General features: G+C 48.7%; 1 protein-coding gene across 1 annotated transcript in view; it reads left to right on the forward strand.

Moving 5' to 3' along the window:
* Hdac4 (histone deacetylase 4) overlaps positions 1–19,845 on the forward strand; it is a 410,486-nt gene that overhangs the window by 95,938 nt on the left and 294,703 nt on the right. The window contains exon 2 of the mRNA XM_077698979.1: positions 13,583–13,700. Within this exon, the coding sequence (XP_077555105.1) occupies positions 13,679–13,700 (22 nt within the window). The 5' untranslated portion in view covers positions 13,583–13,678. The remainder of the gene's footprint in view (positions 1–13,582; positions 13,701–19,845) is intronic.

The following is a 19,845-nucleotide window of genomic DNA, read 5'->3' on the forward strand; positions in this document are numbered from 1 at the left end:
TGACCACTATCCTATATCCATTACATTACGCGGCAAGCGACTCCGCATGACGAAAACTATCACTCGAGCAGACTGGTGTGCCTTTCGGCAAGCTCTCAATGCACATGAGGACCACGATCTTTCGGCATTCATTGCTGACGTCCAACAGGCCTCGCACATGGCTTCCGAACAAGTCACCTGTTATGAAGACACCCCTGCCATTGACGGGCATTTATCGAATTTGTGGAAGCGAGTCGAGCAGCTCACCCACCGCTACCGTTACAATGGCCATCGCCATCGGGACCCGATGCGTATCAGGCATCAATACAAACTGATTAATTCGTATCAGAAGGAATTAATGAATGATCATTGGAATGACTTGTGCTCCTCACTTAGCAAGGAACGTGGCCTCTCCAAGCTGTGGCGAATTTACAGAGGCCTCGTCGGGAAATCGAAAAAACCCCAACCACTGTTCTCCACCCTTGCACTGACGGACGATCCAGTCACAGTAGAGCACCAACTGGCAACAAATTAGGAACATGGACGATTTTGCCCTGACTCGACTACTAGCCCACGTGAACAAGCTATGGGAGATGAGTGAGGTCCCTTATTACCTGAAACTCACCCTTGTCCATCCCATTCCCAAACCAAACAAAGACTCAAATGTTATCACAAACTTGCGGCCAATTTCACTTACTCCTACCCTGTGTTAACTAATAGAACGTCTCATCCATGCCCGGCTACAATACTACCTCGAATACGCTCAACCCTGGTTTCACCCCTCCCAAACCGGCTTTCGCCCTCATCTCGGTACACACGACTGTCTGTGGCTTCTACGTCGTGTTATCAACCGCTCGGCAAGGAGTTGTGGCCTACCAGACTACGTTTTAGCCGTCGACATCCGCAAGGCCTTCCACAGAGTCAGTCAAACCGCAATTCTAGAGGAATTAGCCCAAGCGTATCCCAGCCAAAAAACTCAAGACTGGGTGCGCCACTTTCTCCAGAGTAGACCCATAAAACTTAACGGTTCCCATCCGGGCTGGTCACCCCGTACTTACTTTCTGGACAGAGGAGTTCCTCAAGGGTCTGTATTCGGACCAGTCCTCTTTAATCTGGCGATGACCCGTATGGCTCGTCAACTCGAGCGAGACACATCCGCCCGTTTCGCCATCTACGCGGATGATATTACGATATGGACACAAGGTAATGACTTCGAAAACATGGACAGTATGATTACTGAACTTCAGGCGGCTGTCGCAAGCCTTGAGAACCATCTTCCTCAAATCGGGCTTGAGATGGCGCCTGAAAAAACTGAACTCCTCCTTGTTGTCGGAACCAAGTCCTCGCCTGATACGGAACCAACCGCCCTCCACATCGCAAATAACACTATCCGTGCCACTTGCGGCCACATAAGGCTGCTTGGCATCCCGCTGGGCAGTCACAACAGTCCAAAGATCTGGCTAACCAAATTAAAAAAGCAATGGAAACCGATGCTTCACCTTATTAAGCGCCTCTCTAACAACTACGGCGGTGCACAACAAAGTTCATGCGTTGCTTTGGCTCGTGCTGTGGCCATCGGTGCCCTCGCATATGGTGCCCCTGTATATGACTCCAGCAAGACTAATCTCAAATTCCTCCACATCCTTCACAGAGCCACACTCCGAACCATAACCGGCTTACCTCGGCATACACGAATTACGGCACTGGAACAAGCTGCTCCACTTCCCCCCATCGATCTGATAATGAAGGAAACTCGAATGCAAGCGGACTTCAAGCGGACTATTACCCTGCAAGGACTGGCGCTCTCAGATTGGAACAACCAACGGCCCATCCAGGTGCACAACCTTCTAAGCCCAATGGCTCCATGGACTCTGCCGGATGTCGCCCCTAATGCACCTTCGAAACCAGTCCCGCGCGGTCGCTGCATGCTGCGCAAACAGCGCCTAGAAAAGCTCAACCGGTCCCGTTTGCCCGGAGAGATTGACATCTATACGGATGCCAGTGTCAGGGACCACATCGTCGGTCTGGCTTGGCACTGCTGGGAAAACCCCGATCTCAGCGGCACAGCAAGCCTCAACCTTGTCCACATCACGCCGTTGGAGGCTGAGGTCCACGCTGTCATCGGTACCCTCAACCACATAAGCTTCGACGTCTCGCAGATGCCCCCATCCCACATTCGCATCCTCACGGACTCCTTCCGCGTAGTTCAAGAACTCAGACGCCAATCCTCTCTCAACCCCCTCACATAACAAATCCTGACCCATGTTGCCCTACTCCGTCGCAACGCGGTATCTGTACGGATTGATTGGGTTCCCGGCCACGAGACAGTTTGCACGGATAACCAGGCCGCCCATTCTGCGGCACAGGAGAGCAGTATCACACCTCCGCTGGTTCACTACACACCGACTCCGTCACCGCTACTTCCTTCCCTGCAGTTACTTCGACATAAACGCGACAAGAGGAACCGTTACATCGCTGCCACCCCACAAGGGTACTTAACCGGCATTCCTCCTCTGCCACGAGCCGGTGAGGTATTTCTCAACAAGCTCCTAGCAAATGCCGCCTACACCCCGCACATAATCCGAAAATGGCTCTCACCCAATCTGCCTCTCAAATGTACATTCTGCAATGCCCTCACATATGCAGACCTCAACCATCTCCTTCGGGATTGCTCCTTCTTCTCGCAACATCGCTCAGACATCATCACATCTTTCCACGCGCCCACAAGCACCCCAGAAGACTATCATACTATGGAGAAACCTCTACTGCACAAAATAGGGCTGTTTGCTATCAAAAGTGGCCTAGCAAGGGCAGTGTAGCTGGGGTCGACTCTGGTCCCTGCAAGCTGCCACGACCCTGTAAAAGACGCTGCATTCCCCTCCCCTACTCCCCCTTCCTCTTCCCTAAACCGGCCTTTGGCCCTCCTTACCAATAAAGGTGCTACTACTACTACTGATAGCACGTGACCCAAAAACAAGCGAACAAACAAAGCCATCGTCAGCGTCACTACCACGAGGGTAATATCTCGTGACAGACGTTGACACCGTCAATAGACGCAGAGGAAGAAAAAGAACCTGCACGCACGCTGCGTTGAATAGGATTCGCCATGGAATTCGATGACTTGCCTTTTGAGCTGGTTCTCATGATATTTTCATACCTACCTCAGAAAATCTTCGAAGAAATCATCCGGCTTTCCCAGCGATGGATGCAGCTGGCTTTGGACCCGTCCTTGTTCACCACGGTTTGCATCGACCCATGGCCTGCGGCCGACCCGCAGCTAGTGCGAAAATCCCTCGAGCGTGCCACCATGTTGCACAGCCTGTACATCACCACGGAAGTCGTCGACTGGGACATTATAGCTTCGGCGTCAACTGGATTTCCGCTCTTGAACTGCTTGGTGATACCAGGAGGTGGGCTTTCGCATCGGGCCATACCGGCCATTCTTGAACACTGTGAGGTCCTCACAACCATCGTGCTCTGGGGCCGGTACAGGCTAGCCGCGAATGACGCCCGAACGCTAGAAACGCGTCGTTCTCTGAAGAGGATCGTCACCTCGGATCACCTGCAGATTCACGACGATACTCTGTACCAAATATGTTGCAGCTGCCCTCGACTTGATCGTCTCGAGCTTGACCTGCAGCAGATTTCTCGCAGGAAAAGCTGTACCTGCGTCAAGGGGCTGGGCCACCTTCGCCATTTATCGGTGAGTGTGATTTCCACGGCCGGATTGATCCAAGTGTCAAAGAGCTGCCCGGGCCTCGCAACGCTGGAAATCGGATCGGTGTGGAACGAATGCGACGTCAGCATTGCCAAGACTCTTCAGGGCTTCCCGCAACTCAAGTCGCTGCGCGGGATCCGCGGTTATGGAGAATGGTTGCTAAACCGGAAAATCCGCACGCCACCGTTACTGGAGCGTTTCGAAGTTCCCGGTCTGGTCATGGACACGCAGCCATTCTATCAGCTGATGTTGAGCTTCAGGAAGACACTGCGGCACCTCCACACAGAAGTAAGCAAACTTACGGGCGAATCGCTTCGCGGGCTGCGAGCCTGCAAGAAGCTCGAACGCTTGCGCGTGCAGGGCCTGAGAGGAAACACCATTGTTTTCTCAAACCTACACCACCTCCCCAGGCTACTTGCTGCTTCTTTCCACATCGTGGCCGACCTTGCCGAAGCTTTGTGCCAGCTGAGGTCAATTGTGGAAGCTCAGGACAGGTCCCCACGAGGAAAGACCCGGCTGGTGCTGAACATAGTATGCGGATCTCATGACGCGCATGTCAAGATAAGGCGCGCGGCAATTGCATTCGTCGACTGCCTTACTCTGAATACCTTCATGACCGCGCGGCACATCTTGGAGTTTGAAGGACAGTTTTCAACTGGCGGCGAGCTCTCCTATCTGCCCTGGAAGCTGGAGACCATTTCCGGCAGTGATCTCAACTCTGAAATACTTCACCCTAACGTTGGACGGCGTGTGATCAATATCCCCTACCGCGCACTAGCAGTCTAAAATTTTAGAGCATAAAAAATGATGCGGATCACACTCAGTGTCGATAGAGGCGTTTGTTTACTTCATCGCACTTTGTGCATTTGTTTACTTCATCGCACTTTGTGCACACCCGTTCATTTGGCTTGTCATTGTGCCTCACCCCTACCCTTATTTCGGGAACTATACGAAGGTAGAGATTAATGACAGCGAACAGGGGCCAAACACACATTGACATCAGAGCTATTAGTAGTAGCTGCAAAATAATCAACAGAGGGTGTGGCTGCGTCAACCGCAGGATATTGTGCGAAACCCAGCATGCATTTGGGCTTCTAAAACGTGTCCACTCACCCAACAGCGGTAATGCTTCTGTGGGCATGTAGCACTCTGGTAGGCTTGTGATGACGCACTCAGTATTTAGGGTGCTGCCACAGATTTCATGTGGTCGACGCTCCCAGCGCTCAAATTAATTGGTTGAGTAATTCGTTGATTACTTGGTGTATCACAGGTGCCAAGCTTATAGAACGCTGTTCAGTACCCCAGTGCTCTACATATAGCAGCAACTGTTGGGCATGCGCCAGCATAGGCATAACGCGCCCCAAGTTGTCCGAGCGGCGCTGGCTACCATCCTGAAGCGCAACATGCAATTACGTTGAAACAAATACCCAAGAAAGTGGAAAGGAACCCATCCTCCTCCGTAGTCTAGTTCGTATGACATCACAGCGGTATTCTGAAGATGGTGGGTTCGGGTCCCGCCCGGCCTGCGGATGTCGTTGTCCGCTTTCTTTTTTTTCAAGAATTTCGGGAAATCAATTTAGAAAATAAAAAAATGAGAATCACTTCACCTATACGGTTCCTTGGCGTTCTTGGGTGCTCGCTTTCCCCTCTGTGCTCATTCAAAGCAACGAGCCCCTCATTCAAAACTATGATTCCGGGATATACGAAACTCCGGGATATAAGAAAAAGCACGAGGCCCACAATTGTCTTAGTTGACTACTCTCGCAATCTTTGTGACTGCATGGCCCTCCACATACAGAAACAAAGAAGGGGAAGTTGGAGCCATCCTCTTGGCAATCCGAATAGCGGAAGTATCAAATAAAAGGGTAACATCATTACAGACTCACAAAGGACATTATACAGTTTTCGGGAGGCAGAATACTAAGCGCTTCTGTAAGATATTCCCATTGTTCCCTCCCGTAGTGTGGTTGTCCAGCACAATAAGCACGTCAGCAGCCTAACCCTACCCGGATACGACCCCTTACAAGCGGAAGAAGCGGCCATCGCTCTCGCCATAACGCAAACTGCAGCCAGCGTAATCATCACAGATTCGCAGCAAGCGTGCCGTAACTTCTCGTGCGGACGAATTCACCGGACAACCCACCAAATCATCTGCCAGCGTCCACCAGACAGATCCATCATGATCATTTGGGCACCCGCCCACTCTGCCGTCCCGGGAAACGAAACCGACCACTTGTTGGCCTGAGAGTTATCCCGCCGGGCCCCGGGAAGCGAGCAGGAGAGGCCAATTAACCCCGCTGATCACGTATCACGAAATAACACAGCACTAAAAGTTGGGACGTATCACCTACCCAGCACCGCATAAAGATCTAACGAAAAAGGAGGAGCGGCCGCTCCGTGCACTCCAGACGAATACTTTTCCCCATCCCACTAAATGCCATATGTTGCACCCCACCGTATATTCCCCGCTATGCCGCTTCTGCGAAGCCCCCGGGACGCTCGTTCATATGGTAGGGGGCTGCGAGCATGCCCCACTACATTCGCGAGATCCCTCCATTTGTTCTCACGAGCTTTGGGAGAGAGCTCTGACCAGCTCCGACCTCAATGACCAGCGCCTGCTGGTGTTGAGAGCTCAAAGGAACTTGGACTGAGAACTCCTCCCCATTGCTTTTCGCAATAAACACGTTTACTCTCTCTCTCTCTCTCTCTCTCTCTCTCTCTCTCTCTCTCTCTCTCTCTCTCTCTCTCTCTCTCTCTCTCTCTCTCTCTCTCTGTAAGATATTCCCATCCATAATGCAGGAAGTTAACAATGTCACCTGGACAGCCGGATCCAATGGTCTGGAAGCGAGGGTCGCGCTATGCAAGAGGCACACGAACTCACATACCGTGCTCCTTGTGACCACGACTACCGCACTGCCCTCTGCGAAAAACGTTAAGAACGAATTCTCATCCAATGTCTAGGAACACAAACTTTCCCCTTACTACAACGAGGTCGCAATGCCGAATGATCACGCTCTGTGGACGAGGAAACAACGCAGTTATCTGAAAATCCGTGTGGGTTAAGGTGTTCGGTGGGAACATCAGACATTAACTTAGATCTCTGCTAATACAGGGGAAACATCCACCCTCTTGCGCGCAACCTAGCCATGTCCAAGGGTATGACCTGGGGAGAACAATTCAAACGCAACATATTCCACTTCTTCGAGGCATGGGAGACAGCTTTGACCAGCCCGCTACCACAAGATCAGCGCGAGCTGATTGAGAGGGCAAGTGAAGAAGCTGCTGCATCTGGTGCCGTAGACTCAGTTTCCTCGTTTGAGCTGCCTGTCATCTCTTTACCCCATTTTCCTAAGCCACACCTATTTCTTCGTGAACAAAGATATTCTCTCTCTCTCTCTCTCTCTCTCTCTCTCTCTCTCTCTCTCTCTCTCTCTCTCTCTCTCTCTCTCTCTGAAAAAAGCAAAATTGCTCAGTTCGGCTAGACATCAGAGAATAAACATTTTGATACACTGACGCTGACTCCTTGTTGCTCAAACTGACCAACACCTCGCATTTTCAACCTTTCACGTTCGCATTTGTAGTCACAGAAGCGAAGATAGCCGTTGTCTCTCCTGGGAAACGCTGTCGCGCTAACACGCTAACGCTATCGCGCCTTACATCTTAGGATACCAACGTAAATGTCTCTGTAACTTTTTTGATGGTGGTTTATGAACTCCAGTTTCAGTGCCTGCCCGTTTTTTTAACATGCCAAACTGGATGCCGTAAGTTGGGAATCCATACGAGCAACCACCGGTCTCCGCAGCATTACACTTAGACAGGTCCTCCAAAAACAAGCCCAGCTCAACTCAAAAGCGCGCAACGCCCAGCAGCGCTACTGTCGAAATGCTCATGTTCCCAAAACAGTCAGGCACTGTACGATTGTTTCAATCGGGGCATTTTGACTTCTCCGGAAGCTCAAGATGCCCTTACACCATGCGTTGTCATTAACAAGACCGGCCACCTCTGGAAAAGGCCATGTTAAGGAGGCGGGCGAAGTGTACTTTTCTTCCCTAGCTCCCAAACACCACGTGCTCAAGGTCATGTGGAGTCGCGCCGTGGACCAGCCCCGCTCATCCCAGAATAGAAGGCCGTTTTCCCTATACTTCCGTAACAAGTACCCAGGTTTTCGTAGAACTACAATCTACAAAAGTACTCCAATGTGTGCATCTGCCTCCAATCCACATTTCCTCAGTGTATATATACATGTTCGCACAGACTACACGTGAGTGATGGATTGTCTCCAACAGGTTGCCCAAACTTCAATCATCTGCTAAGGCATCCGTCATCTCTCTAGCCAAATATCGCCCCAGGCGCTTGTGTTGTGGCCCGTGCCTGGCTGCACCAATAGTGCGGGAAATGAACAGGCTGACTTTCTGCTGCATAATTTCTCGGCGCGGTCGTCACCCGCCCTGCTCCTTAGTGACCCGTGGGCCGCATGAATGGCTGCAGAGGAGGAACTCTGACGTTCGATTCTCCTCTCCCTCGACCTCACAAGACCGGAGGAGGCTGTTCTACGGAGGATCACGTTGGAGCTGCCCCTGACTCCGGCTTGTGCGAGCGGATGGAAAAAAATTGGCCGGGCATCTGCTCCTTTCGTTGCTAATGTCGACTAAAGACGATAGTCGACTGGCGCCCCTAACACGTAAATGCCTCCTTTCTCTTCCCCGCTCACTTCTCGATGTTGCCTTTGAATATGTCTCGGTATGGAAACTTAATGCGTTTAGCTTTATCCCTAGCTTCGATACCCCCTCAAGAAAATGAATGTCGTGCCAAGGAGTTTGTATCGGTTATACAGAATTCGGCCGCTCGAGCTAAATATATTAGTTCAGTTCAAGGGAAGCCTTGCAATGCATGGTGGAATTAGGAATGTACGAGAAACTACCGTCGAAAAAAAGCAGCGTGAACAAAAATTGCGGTCTAAACAGTGTCCCGATAATTGGAGCAATTTTAAGTATTTTCGCGCTGTGTTTAAGCGTATACAGTTGCACGGGCAAAAGAGCTGCACAACACAAACCGCTTCTCTATTCTCTCAAAAACTTGTAATAGGCATGCGCTCTTCAACTTCTTGAGGATCAGGAAAAACGGCGTTACTGCACCAAACCTCGATTCCTTCATACACACGCCAACCGCCTTAAACATCCTCCTCGATCAATTGGCTCTGTAGGACTGCAGGCTCGTTTCTCTTCTCGGTACCCTGCACTGGACCCCCTCGCCCCTGGCTCCCCTGTACTGAGCCCGGATGTAAACTTCGAGGAGGTTACAAGGTGTGAGTTATACGACGTGTTGCAGCGTGTACCCGATGCAGCGCCAGGCCCAGGTGGAATGATAAAGATGTTGTTTAGTGAGTCGCCGGAAGACCTCCTGCATATTGTCAACCCATCTTTGCGTGCCTCCTGGATTTCTTTTAATTGGCGTCTGACTAAAGTTACCCCATTGCCTAACCGTCAAATTTTTTCGCCAAATGCGACCCGCCAGGGTCGATTTTTGTATTGCAAATTTAAATTCTTCGGATGAATCTATTTCGAGAAAAAATTATAGTATTTTTTAGGGTGACCATGAAGTGTCAAAAAAATCGTTTATGTTGTTACATGTATGGGGTTTATTCTTGAGTAACACAAGAAAAATTCTAAATAAAAAAGAGAGAGTAACAAGCCGGCACCTTTTGAGTGAATCAAAATCAGGTAGATATCAGTTTCGCGGGTGCAAAAGCGGGAAGCGCCCGGAGGACGGTACCGAAACCAGCCGCTGCGCGCGCTGCGGAATGCGGGAGCGGCAGACGGCGCACCGCTCATAAAATACAAAAAAAAAAGGAGAAAAGAGCCTCATCAGTTACGCAGGCGACCTTGGTCTGTGGCAGGCGCAAGAAGCGAGGGGCGCCCGGGCGCCAGGTGGACGATATCAAGCGCGCCCCCTCGTTAGCGGAAGTTGGCGAAAAAGGCGCGCTTTTTAAATATACAAGCAATGCCGTACATGTACGACATTGACCATTTTGAAAGTGTTTGCAGATGCCGTACATGTACGGGCGTGACCCGGATTAGGATATGCTTTGGATAACCTAGCAGCGATAAGCTTGACGTATAATCTTGACAAAAAAATTGAGAAAATTTGGAATCGGGAAGTTTTCAATTAGTTCTAAAATATTGAGCCCTCTGCAGGTGGGCTCCAGGCCAGGTTGTTCGATATTGTCGGTGCACATAGACCTAGAGAGTCGCTTTTATCTGGCTCGTCGTTCTAAAGAGGTCGCAGCGCTTGTGACATTGGATGTGGCCAAAGCTTGTGATTGCGTGGAACGCGGCACACTTTTAGCAAAGATGGTGCGATAAAGGCAACATCGAAGTTCAGTTGCTTGGCGCTCGGGGGCACCATGAGCATCTTCACACTACACACATCGGGAGTTTGATTTGCAACCTCTGACACCATGGCCGTATCTCTAGCATTTGTGGCATTGGGACGGTCGGGGTAATAGAAGTTTCACCCCAAACAGCAAAGGCTATTCCTCAAATTCAGAAGGGCAGGTAATTTCCACGAAAGTCACAATAACGGATTTCGTTGATGCCTTTCTGTCGTTGACCATTCTGCTGCATCGGAGGACCGATACAGCACCTACTGCTGCGAAACTATTCAGCACCTCCGTTGAACTCAAGTCTTTGCCAACTTCCGTCACGAGACCTTTCGAACATGCAAGGTGAGGGGGAATAAACGCTCTCACCGCTACCGAGGAGAAATGAGAACAGGCAGAAGATCCATGAAGCAGGCCTCGTCAGATGACTGGCACAGTATGCCACACCTGCCTCACCTCCGAGATCTTTTCGAAATGCTGAGTCACCCTTTGCAGGTCCACCTGTATGGTCTACGGATTGTTCCGCAGAATTTCGCCCCCGTTAGTTGAAAACAGGGCCACGGGGATGTTCCTCACTCCTCCGTTGAAAAATGCATCCACAGACAGGTCCAAGGGGAGAGAAGCCGACCAGGACGGAAAAATGGTCGCGCGTATCTGCTCCCTTCGTTTCAAATGTCGCCGAAAGACGATAGTTGGCGTCCCTGCCAAGTAAAGGCTCCCTTCTCTTTCCCGCTCACCTCTCATGCTGTTCCTCTCCCGTCTCGTTCTTCCCAAGATAACACGCTAGAGGTTTGCTCAAGTCAGTTTAAATTTACCGCGTTCTACTGTCCAAGTCGGGTGCCTCAATGCCACCAGCGCTTCTGTACGGCGGAGACGCGCGTGAACTGAGGCACCCTACTATAACATTTATAGAACCACGATGCCGTACTGAACGAGAGTTCCAAGCGGAATGTGGATCCCATCTAGTGGAACCTATCGTTGCTAATATGCCGTTTGATTTCGGAAATGCTGCCTCGAGGTAGCGCTGGCAACCGCAGGCGACGGTTTTCTGCCGTTGATGTAGTATTTCATTTGCTAACGCAAAAATCAGTAATCCATGAATTTTTAAATAAATGAACACTGCAAATATCACTTATGTATTGATTTTCTGCCTTATATTTGCGTAAAATCTTGTACTTGTTCAACAATGTTGACAAGTATGAAAACTGACACCGGACTTAGACGTTTAGATTTGGCTGTGAGTATATAAGACAATTGCGCAGATTTTATTTCACTTTGGCCGGGTGGATGAATCGAGTCTCAGACGGACAGACAGACAAACCAAACTTTCTTCCAGACTACCCCACCCTTGACCCCATCCTGAGCAAACAATAAAGTTATTTCTCTCTCTGCGTTTTAGTAGCCCGAGAAATACTATCTTCTTTAAAAATCCTGACCGGGGGCGTTGAAGGATGTCCCTCTGACCAATACACGAACTCGAAACCAAAATACGCCCTTCAAGGCCGAAAAGTCTAGGCTACGACACTCCACCGGACACAAAACCGCTCAATGACTTGGCCGAATCCCCCTTAGGAGCTTCTTTTTTTTTTTTCGGCAGGAGAGCTGCAATGCTCGACAATAAATGTGTTGGTGATGGTACCAGTGAGATTGCCCATACCCACTCATGGGGGATTGGCCAGGAAATGGGTGCCTTACCGAAAGAAACAATGTGTTTGGGGAAAAAGAAATACTTTAAAATGCCAGAATGCGTTATCAGTAGACGACTAGATAAATAAAAGTGAGGAGATTATAAACAGAAGTAAAAAACGAGGTAAAAAACAAACGCGTGAAAATTAGGGAGTACGTATAACGAAGAAAGAATGCGGTACAGACGAAGCACTGGGCAGGAGCACGTAGGCTTGACAGGAGAATCCAGCAGGGCCAAATGATAGCTAACACGGCAGACGGCCTGGTTGTAGAATGAATAAGTGTAACTAATGCCAAAGACCCCCGTGGCAGAATACCAGTATTCCCGCCCCCCCCCCCCCTCTCCTCTTCCCCCGTCGAACGATAAAATAAGTGTAGTAGACAGTAGGAGGTTTAGCCGGTTCAGGTATTTTCGTCTTATAGAGGAGAGCCGTTGGCAGGAGAAGAAGAAATGGTCGATCCTTTCTGGGTCGTTGCAGAATGCGCGTAGCGGCGACTGGGCCAGATTACAGCGGTGCAAGTAAAAATTTAAGTTTGGCACGAGACAGCGGAAACTAGTGAGGTCGACTTCGCAAGCTTCCGCATGGCTTGTGCTGCACTTCCATGAGTACCGGAGGTGCTCGAGTTCCGAGCCTTCGTAAACAGGATAGGGCGTACTTCAAAGTAGGCACAGCCTACGAAAGCAAGCCGAAGTGATGAGGTTAATGGGCGGCAGAACCTCCGCTACTGAACCACCCAATGCTATTCCCGCCAGAGCATCCGCCGATTCATTAGGCCAGATGCCTGCGTGTTCAGGCACCCAAACCAAACGAGGTTCATGGAGGGAAGAAGGCGATAAACAAAACAAGAGTTCGACGACGAGGGGTGAGATTGTGGAAGTAAGTGCATGACAAACAGATGAATCCGTGAGAATTATTGCCTGCTGTTCAGAACAACCAAGCTTATGAAGGGCAGAGGCTATCGCGAGAAGTTCTGCGTATTAACAAGTAATAAAGTCAGGCAACCAGAGGGACAAGGCCCAATCTAGACCGGGAGAAGAAATACCCATGCCTGCCTTCTCCTTCCGGACAGAGGCATCGGTTGCAATAATGACGTAGAAAGGGAAACCGTTCAGATGATCCTGTAGGAGGCCTGTCAAGAGATTAAGAGGGAGTAATTTAGCATTAGGGGGAAAATTGTCATCAAAAGAAATATCTAAGGGCGAGACTCTGTTAAGTAGGGAAGCCGACAAGAGAGCCAAATTTAATGGGTCATGTAGAAATTATACGAAGACCTCATGTGGTTGTTTGAACCGTGGCCATGGACTACTAGAGAACAGCTTTGGCCATGTAACGAAGAAGGCTGTTTACGGCCTGGATATGAATGAATCCATAACTTATAAAAATGCATCTACGGTGAGGGCATGCATGCGAGATACTAATTGAGGAATTCAGGCTTCTGTGTATGAAACGTTAGCTGAATGCGTTTCTCCTCTTCCTCCTCCTCCCCCTCCTCCTCCTTCTCCTTCTTCGTCTTCTCCTCCTCCTCCTCCTCCTCCTCCTCCTCCTCCTCCTCCTCTGTGTTCCCACTTCTCGCTTGAATACTTTGTTGAATACTTTGTTACACCTTTTACTGTGCACCACTCGATATGGACTAAACCAACGCCGTAGTGCTCCAAATAGCTGCATTCGACGCAATCGTGGCGGTACAGCTTCCTCTAAATCTACCGCGGGTAGCGAAGAAAAGGAATTACGGGGATTTTTCGGTATTGTTTAGGGAGGTTTCGCCTTCGTCTTACGTGCCAAATAATCCGTCGCCCTCTTTTTGCTATGTCTGCGCAGCAGAAGAACCATGGGGCGCGCCTGAAGAGTGGGCGTCGGGCACAGACCTGGCGCAGCAGCAGCCGTCCCAGGCGCAGTCGGCGGCGACGCTAGGCGATGGCGGACCCAACCACCAAAGGTGAGCGCCGCGGGCGCTTGGAAGGCGCGGAATATTTCTTCTAGCTTTTGCTTTCCTATCATCATCAGCACTAACAGCATATTTGCGTCCACTGCAGGAAGTAAGACTCGCCCATTGGCCTTCAACCGCTCCTGTCCTGCGCTTCCCGTGTTCATTCCCTGCCTCTGTATTTCCTTATTAGATGCAAAGCATCTCATGCTCGGGGCTGTGTCCCTCCCTCCCTCGTTGTCGTTGTCCGCCGCTCGCACTCTACTGCGCTGGTGACTCACAGTCCACGGCTGGAGTGTTAAAATACCCTTTGAAATACATGCACAGGGCATTTACAAACTTTTCTCCAAAAAAGCTTATGATTACACACAGCCCCTTCATGTAAGGGTTCTGTTTCTGACAAGGTGGTTGAAATTTGTTATTAGTAACAACATAAACTCGTCATTCGTCTCTCTCATTCAGCACGCTTACGAGCTTCGTTTTAATAACCCTGCTGTTTCTATTTTACGTATTAATGAACTGCTTATGCAATATTTCTTATTTACCTATGTTCGAAGTAAACTGTGTTATACCGTAAAATGTGATGTGCCGAGTGCATGGAGGCGCAATATTCCTCATTGGTGTTACGTGCGGAACATGAAGTGCAGTTCTGATAAACTTAAATCAGGGCAAATAAAGCTCCCCATATTGTTTCTTTATTTTTGTAACTATTCTCTCTACCAAATACCTTAGTGGTAACTCAACTAAGCTCACCTTCTCCCTAGGCATTTATTATTGTTTTTCTCTGTACTTACACATTCCTAGCTGGAGCATACCTGCTGAGTTGAGGTCCCAAACCATGCTTTGCTATTTCACAATTGCAGCTGTCTAAAATGTTGCTGTTCAGGTTTTACCAACGATTTCCTACATGCCACTTAACTAGTGTCAAAACCATTTTATACCTTTAATTGCTATTTATAGCAAACAGTAAGTATTCTATCATTTCTCTTAACACATTTTGTTGTAACCTCACTCAATGTTTTTGTTACCCCGCCAGCCTGGTTCATAAATTTTGACGTGAACATAAATGCCTTATTGCAATACATTCACATGCCTGTCTTGCAGCAAATCTGCAGTGACAGACACCACGCGTTTTGGCTTTCCTTCGTAAAACCGGATCTTTTTCTTGGCTCCTCTGCAGCGCTTTGCAGTCAAGCAAAAAGATCGCTTGCTGGTTTGGCTTTTCTACAGGACTCTAGCGTAGTGCAAGAAAGTATCACTTGCTCATTCCTTTTTTGTTGTTGTTTTAATACTGTGCATCTTCCAGAAAAACCCTGGCATTTTGTTTGGAAATGGAGCTTCACACCACAGACTGTCCAGAGAAAGTACAGCTACTCACTCACTTTTTGCATAGCCACTGAAGTTCGGCAGATCACTTGTCATTGACAAGAAAGTGTTTGATTTCTGGCTTAAGGTGCGATGCTGGGATAGTTAGTTACTAGTTACGGGGGGGACAAAGCGCTGATAAATGGCACTGAAGTACTAGGGTGCCATGATCAACACGGTTTCCATGTGTTGGCAGCTTTTTTGTCCAGTTTCTTTCCAGTGTTTTTCATGAATATTTGCCAGGGTGCCTGAACATGGCCTGTTTTTGTGTGACAAAAATGTCAACAGCGATGCACTTATCAATGCTCACAGGCTGCTCATTGATACCAGAGCAAAAGTACGTTCAGCAGTCATTTTATTGTTAAAGCCATTCATGATCCATACACCTTCCAGCTGTACTGCAACTTTCACAAACACCGACAGGCATTCTCATCCACACTAGGTGGCCTTGGCTCCAGTTCTTTCACAATGCATTAAGAAGTACTCTCGGGAGCGGGCAATGTCAAGCTCGACACCAACCATTTCCCGTAGTTGCACTTGATAAACTATTTTTAAGCCTGTTGGCTTAGAGAATTGTTTAAATTTCCGTTTTGTAAAAAAAAAAAACAGCTAATGGGCACACAAAACACAACCCGTGAATGTGCTTTCTAGCAGCTGGCTTCTGACGAGACTTGCACCATTGTGAACTAAATGAGTAAATTCACTTGAGCAATTTTCCACAACAGTTTCCACAGATACATCCCCTCCCCCTCACCCCTCACAGTTTGCACCTAACATGTATGACGGCTGCTCCCAATCTGCCTAGCACCTCAACGTCCTGCACAATACCTGGCTTCTCTCTTAAAATGAAATCAGTTTCGTTTTCTGCTCTACGGTTTGGACTTTGCCGTGTCTATTTCTTGTTCCTTCGTTTGCATAATAATGTGTTCATCAGCCTCAAGTTATTTCTCTCCGCAAATCTAACCAGTGCACCTCCTCGACGGTTGTCGATTCCAAGTTTACCACTGACTTCTCCCCTATTTGCTTCTCGCCTACTTTTGCGTTAAAGCCTCCCATTACAATAGGGAACTGTGATGTTACCTTCTCCATTGCTGATTCGATGACCTCGTAGAAACTATCTACGTCATCATCATCGTAGCCATAGCTGTTGATGCCTAGGCTTCCTAATTACTTCTCAGTTTCATCGTGAAATATGATAGGTGAGGCTGACCGGGCTTCGCGTCATATTTTCTTGCGTCGGTCAGCGCTGTGGGCACAAAGCTACAAACCGAGGCAGGCGCACTGTAAATCCGCCAACAAAGGAACAAGTGTTACCACGCACTCCACTAGCGAAAATGTGAGTTTTGTATAGCGAAAAAACAGCATTGTTTTACGCGAGTGCCTTCGATGCGAGACGCATTGCTGGCATACGTGCACCCACTTGACAACGTGCCCGCTTACCATCGTTCAAGGGTCCTCTAGCGGTTCTTTAGAGGATTAGCTATGATCAACACAGGCCGTGAAGAAGTCGCTACGGCAACGCAACGACCTCCGAAAAAGTTCGAACGCATGCCCTCACGGGCGGGCCACAGGCGAGCGCAATGGACCACTGCAGATGACGACGCAATGAATGTTCGACGCCACGGGTCTCGACAAAGTATTTAGACGGTTTGAGCATAGTTTTCTAAGGCTAGAGTGACAGTCGTCGCTGTGCTCGAATCGACGCTATGGGTTGTTACCACTATGTGCAGCTTTAAATACGTAAGCGAAAACCAGCCTGTAACGCTTGAAGACTCACACTTTCGCCACATTAATTAATGCGCTCACTAAAAGGCTTCATATTTTTATATGGGACCGCCTGTAGTGCTCTTGAAGAAATGCCTTCTGAGCAACGCAGTCGTATCAACAGTGAAGCCGACTTTGATGGGGCTCAACCTGTAGCGCTTCCTATGTATAGGGGTACGAATAAGTAACAAAAGGCGCTAAGGACTTCATATTGTAATATCAGACTCCCTTTCTTCGTTTATGTGCGAAGCACATATAGTGAACTCGGGCAGGTTTTCTCTCTTTAATTTTCTGGCTTTTTTTTACCATTAGGCCTCCCGAACGGGACATATTGTATGTCAATACGGCAAGAGCATTAATGGACTTCATTAGGGCAGGGAGCGCCTTTTAGGGACTTCGCTGCGACGCCGAGCGATACATGCTGGCCAGTTCATACAATAGCATCAAATCCGTGGTACGACGTCGTCGCACACTTACTTCGCTCCGTGAGGTGGCACACGTTCGAGGCAGAAAGTGAGGGCAAAATGGCAGTCAAATCCCAGTGTGGTGGCTCGAAGTGAATGCCTTGGCGATTAGAATTCGACAGCTCTATAAGCCTCGATTTTTGGGAGGCTATTTCAAGCATGTCAAGTATGCGCGAAAGCAACGTCATGATATTCACGTCTTATTATGCCTAGCTAGAGAACTGTTAGCAAACAAGAAATTAGGCTGCATGGAGGGAACTGAAAAAGTAACGTCGCTTTCTGCATCGTTCGCAAAGGCGAAAGTGCGGCACCACGTGGTGCTTTTTAAAGCGGTGCTTTCTTCGCCTCACTGATAGCGACCGTACGCTAAAACTCGATGCAAGAAAGCCAACTTTACACAATGGGAGACGACATGATGATGACGGGTTTCCACAGAGGCACATTACGCGCCTCGAAAGAACAAAAGAAAACGCTTCTCATATGGTTAGAATCGAACCTGGGTCCCCCGCGTTATGAAGCCGACGTCTGTCCGAACGCCATTCCGACACGATCGAAGCAGTCTGGATTTCCGACCTTGATTTCCTCTCAGGTTGCGTGTGAGAACGCGTCACGTTTCAACCGTCTTCCTCTTTAAAAGGCGCTTCGATATTTTGCGCTTATTTGTGGGGTATTTATACGCACAAGTAGCAAATTTTAGGACAAGCACGCAGAGCACTGCTGGCGAACTGGTTCGCAAAGCGTTAAACTGGTTCGTAAACTAGCTTGGTTAGTTGAATCGATAATTAGGTGCGAAAAACATTAAAGCGGGAAATTCGAAGGGACCGTTAGGAAAAATTGAAGTTTGGTTCATTCGAAAGATGGCTTTGACCCGATAACAAAGACGCCAATTGTAATGCCACTATTAAAATGCTAGTTCAGATAACAGGAAATATAGATGAAGAAGTTGCGGTTCACCGGCCACTTCCTCTGCCAGCCCTTATGACGTCACAGTGACTTATTTATGCTATTGGCAGCCGTCAACCAAAAGACACTGTGATTTATCAGTGGTAACTACAGTTCTATTTGGCAGTTCCACTTTAAAGCTAACGCGGATTCAACACCCCGATAACTATGTTATCCCGTATTACGTCCCTTCTGACGTTGTGTCACGTGACACTTGAAGACGTTTCAAAGTTTTGTATATTTTGGGGGGAAAAGCATCTTGCGGGTCAAAATAGAGCTAAGTGAGTTACCAAAGGCTGGTTCTTTCAAATAAAACAACTTCGTACTTTGTCTTCATGCTACCTTTGGCGCTTTGACGTCCCAAGCAGAGCGTTTAAATAATAGCGCTGACTAGCCGCGGAATAGCGCCGACCAGGAACATGAGCGCCTTTGTTATCGAGCGTCCGTTTGCGCCTACAAAGGGAGAATGCTACCTACATTCCTGTATCACCAACAATCTGCAAAAGAAAAATGGTACAGAATATTGTAGAATTGTTTACTAATGCACAGATTGATTGATTGTGGGGTTTAACGCGCCGACGCAACGCAGGCGATGAGGCGCGCCGTAGTGGAGGGCTCCGGATTAATTTTGACCACCTGGGGATCTTTATCGTGCGCCGAAATCTCGTACACACGGGCGTTTTTGCTTTTCGCCTCCATCGAAAAGCGGCCGCCGCGGCCGGGAATCGAACCCGCGACCTTGTGCTCAACAGCGCAACGCCTTAGCCACTGAGCCACCGCGGCGGGTTTACTAATGCACAGGCCTTCTTTTCAGTCGCTCTGTTGTGCGACGAGTCTCGTTAAAGGCGGCTTCACTACGACACACAAGTGCATTGCTCCGAAATGCATTACCACTGCACGGTGAGCAGTCGCATCGAAGCATGAAAACTGCATGTGTCCTTACGTATCCCTATTAATGATCAGATCCAACAAGCAGGCACTATTAAGGTGTGGGTCGCTGATTTGCGGTGCACCAACCTTTCAGCCTGCTGGTTCTCGTGCGGATTACCGTCTCATCGCAGTTCTTTCATAAGTGATTAATCTTGATTTATTCAGTGTAATGCGACGATTTTTCGCACAGCTAATTTTGAGGGCAAAAACTTGCATTCTGTGGAGTTTCAAGTTTTTTACTTCGCCCTACCGCGTTCCAGAGCTATGGAGACTGTCCCATTGAAATGTACGGGCGGTAACATTTGAAAGCAAGTTACACGAAATGTATCTACAATTCTGCGTACACTCTTAGCATCCAAGTCGGCGGCCTGCTTAATGCGACATATCACTTCCTGCAATGGCTTCACTAGGTTCTCCAGAGGTGGGAATTTTGAGGGAGAAATCTGGGGATGTGTGCTCGCGTTTTTTATTAGGAGGGTAATGGTGCTACCAAGACACAACCAAGTAGAAAAGGGAGGAATTTGTAAATTTTGACTCTGAAGCTGTTTAACTCTATGTGAGCTATGCATTCGACAAGATAATTATCAGTATTCTTCTTTCATTATTTTAGCGACAGTTCTGTGTTGTAAAAATATTGTATGGTCGCAGCGAGACTTATGCCTGGAAGCGCCAAGTCGATGTTTTATATCGCC

The sequence above is a fragment of the Haemaphysalis longicornis genome, unplaced genomic scaffold, assembly GCF_048455015.1.
Source record: "Haemaphysalis longicornis isolate Haplotype H1 unplaced genomic scaffold, Haemaphysalis longicornis Haplotype H1 scaffold_2, whole genome shotgun sequence".
NCBI classification, from domain to species: Eukaryota; Metazoa; Arthropoda; class Arachnida; order Ixodida; family Ixodidae; genus Haemaphysalis; species Haemaphysalis longicornis.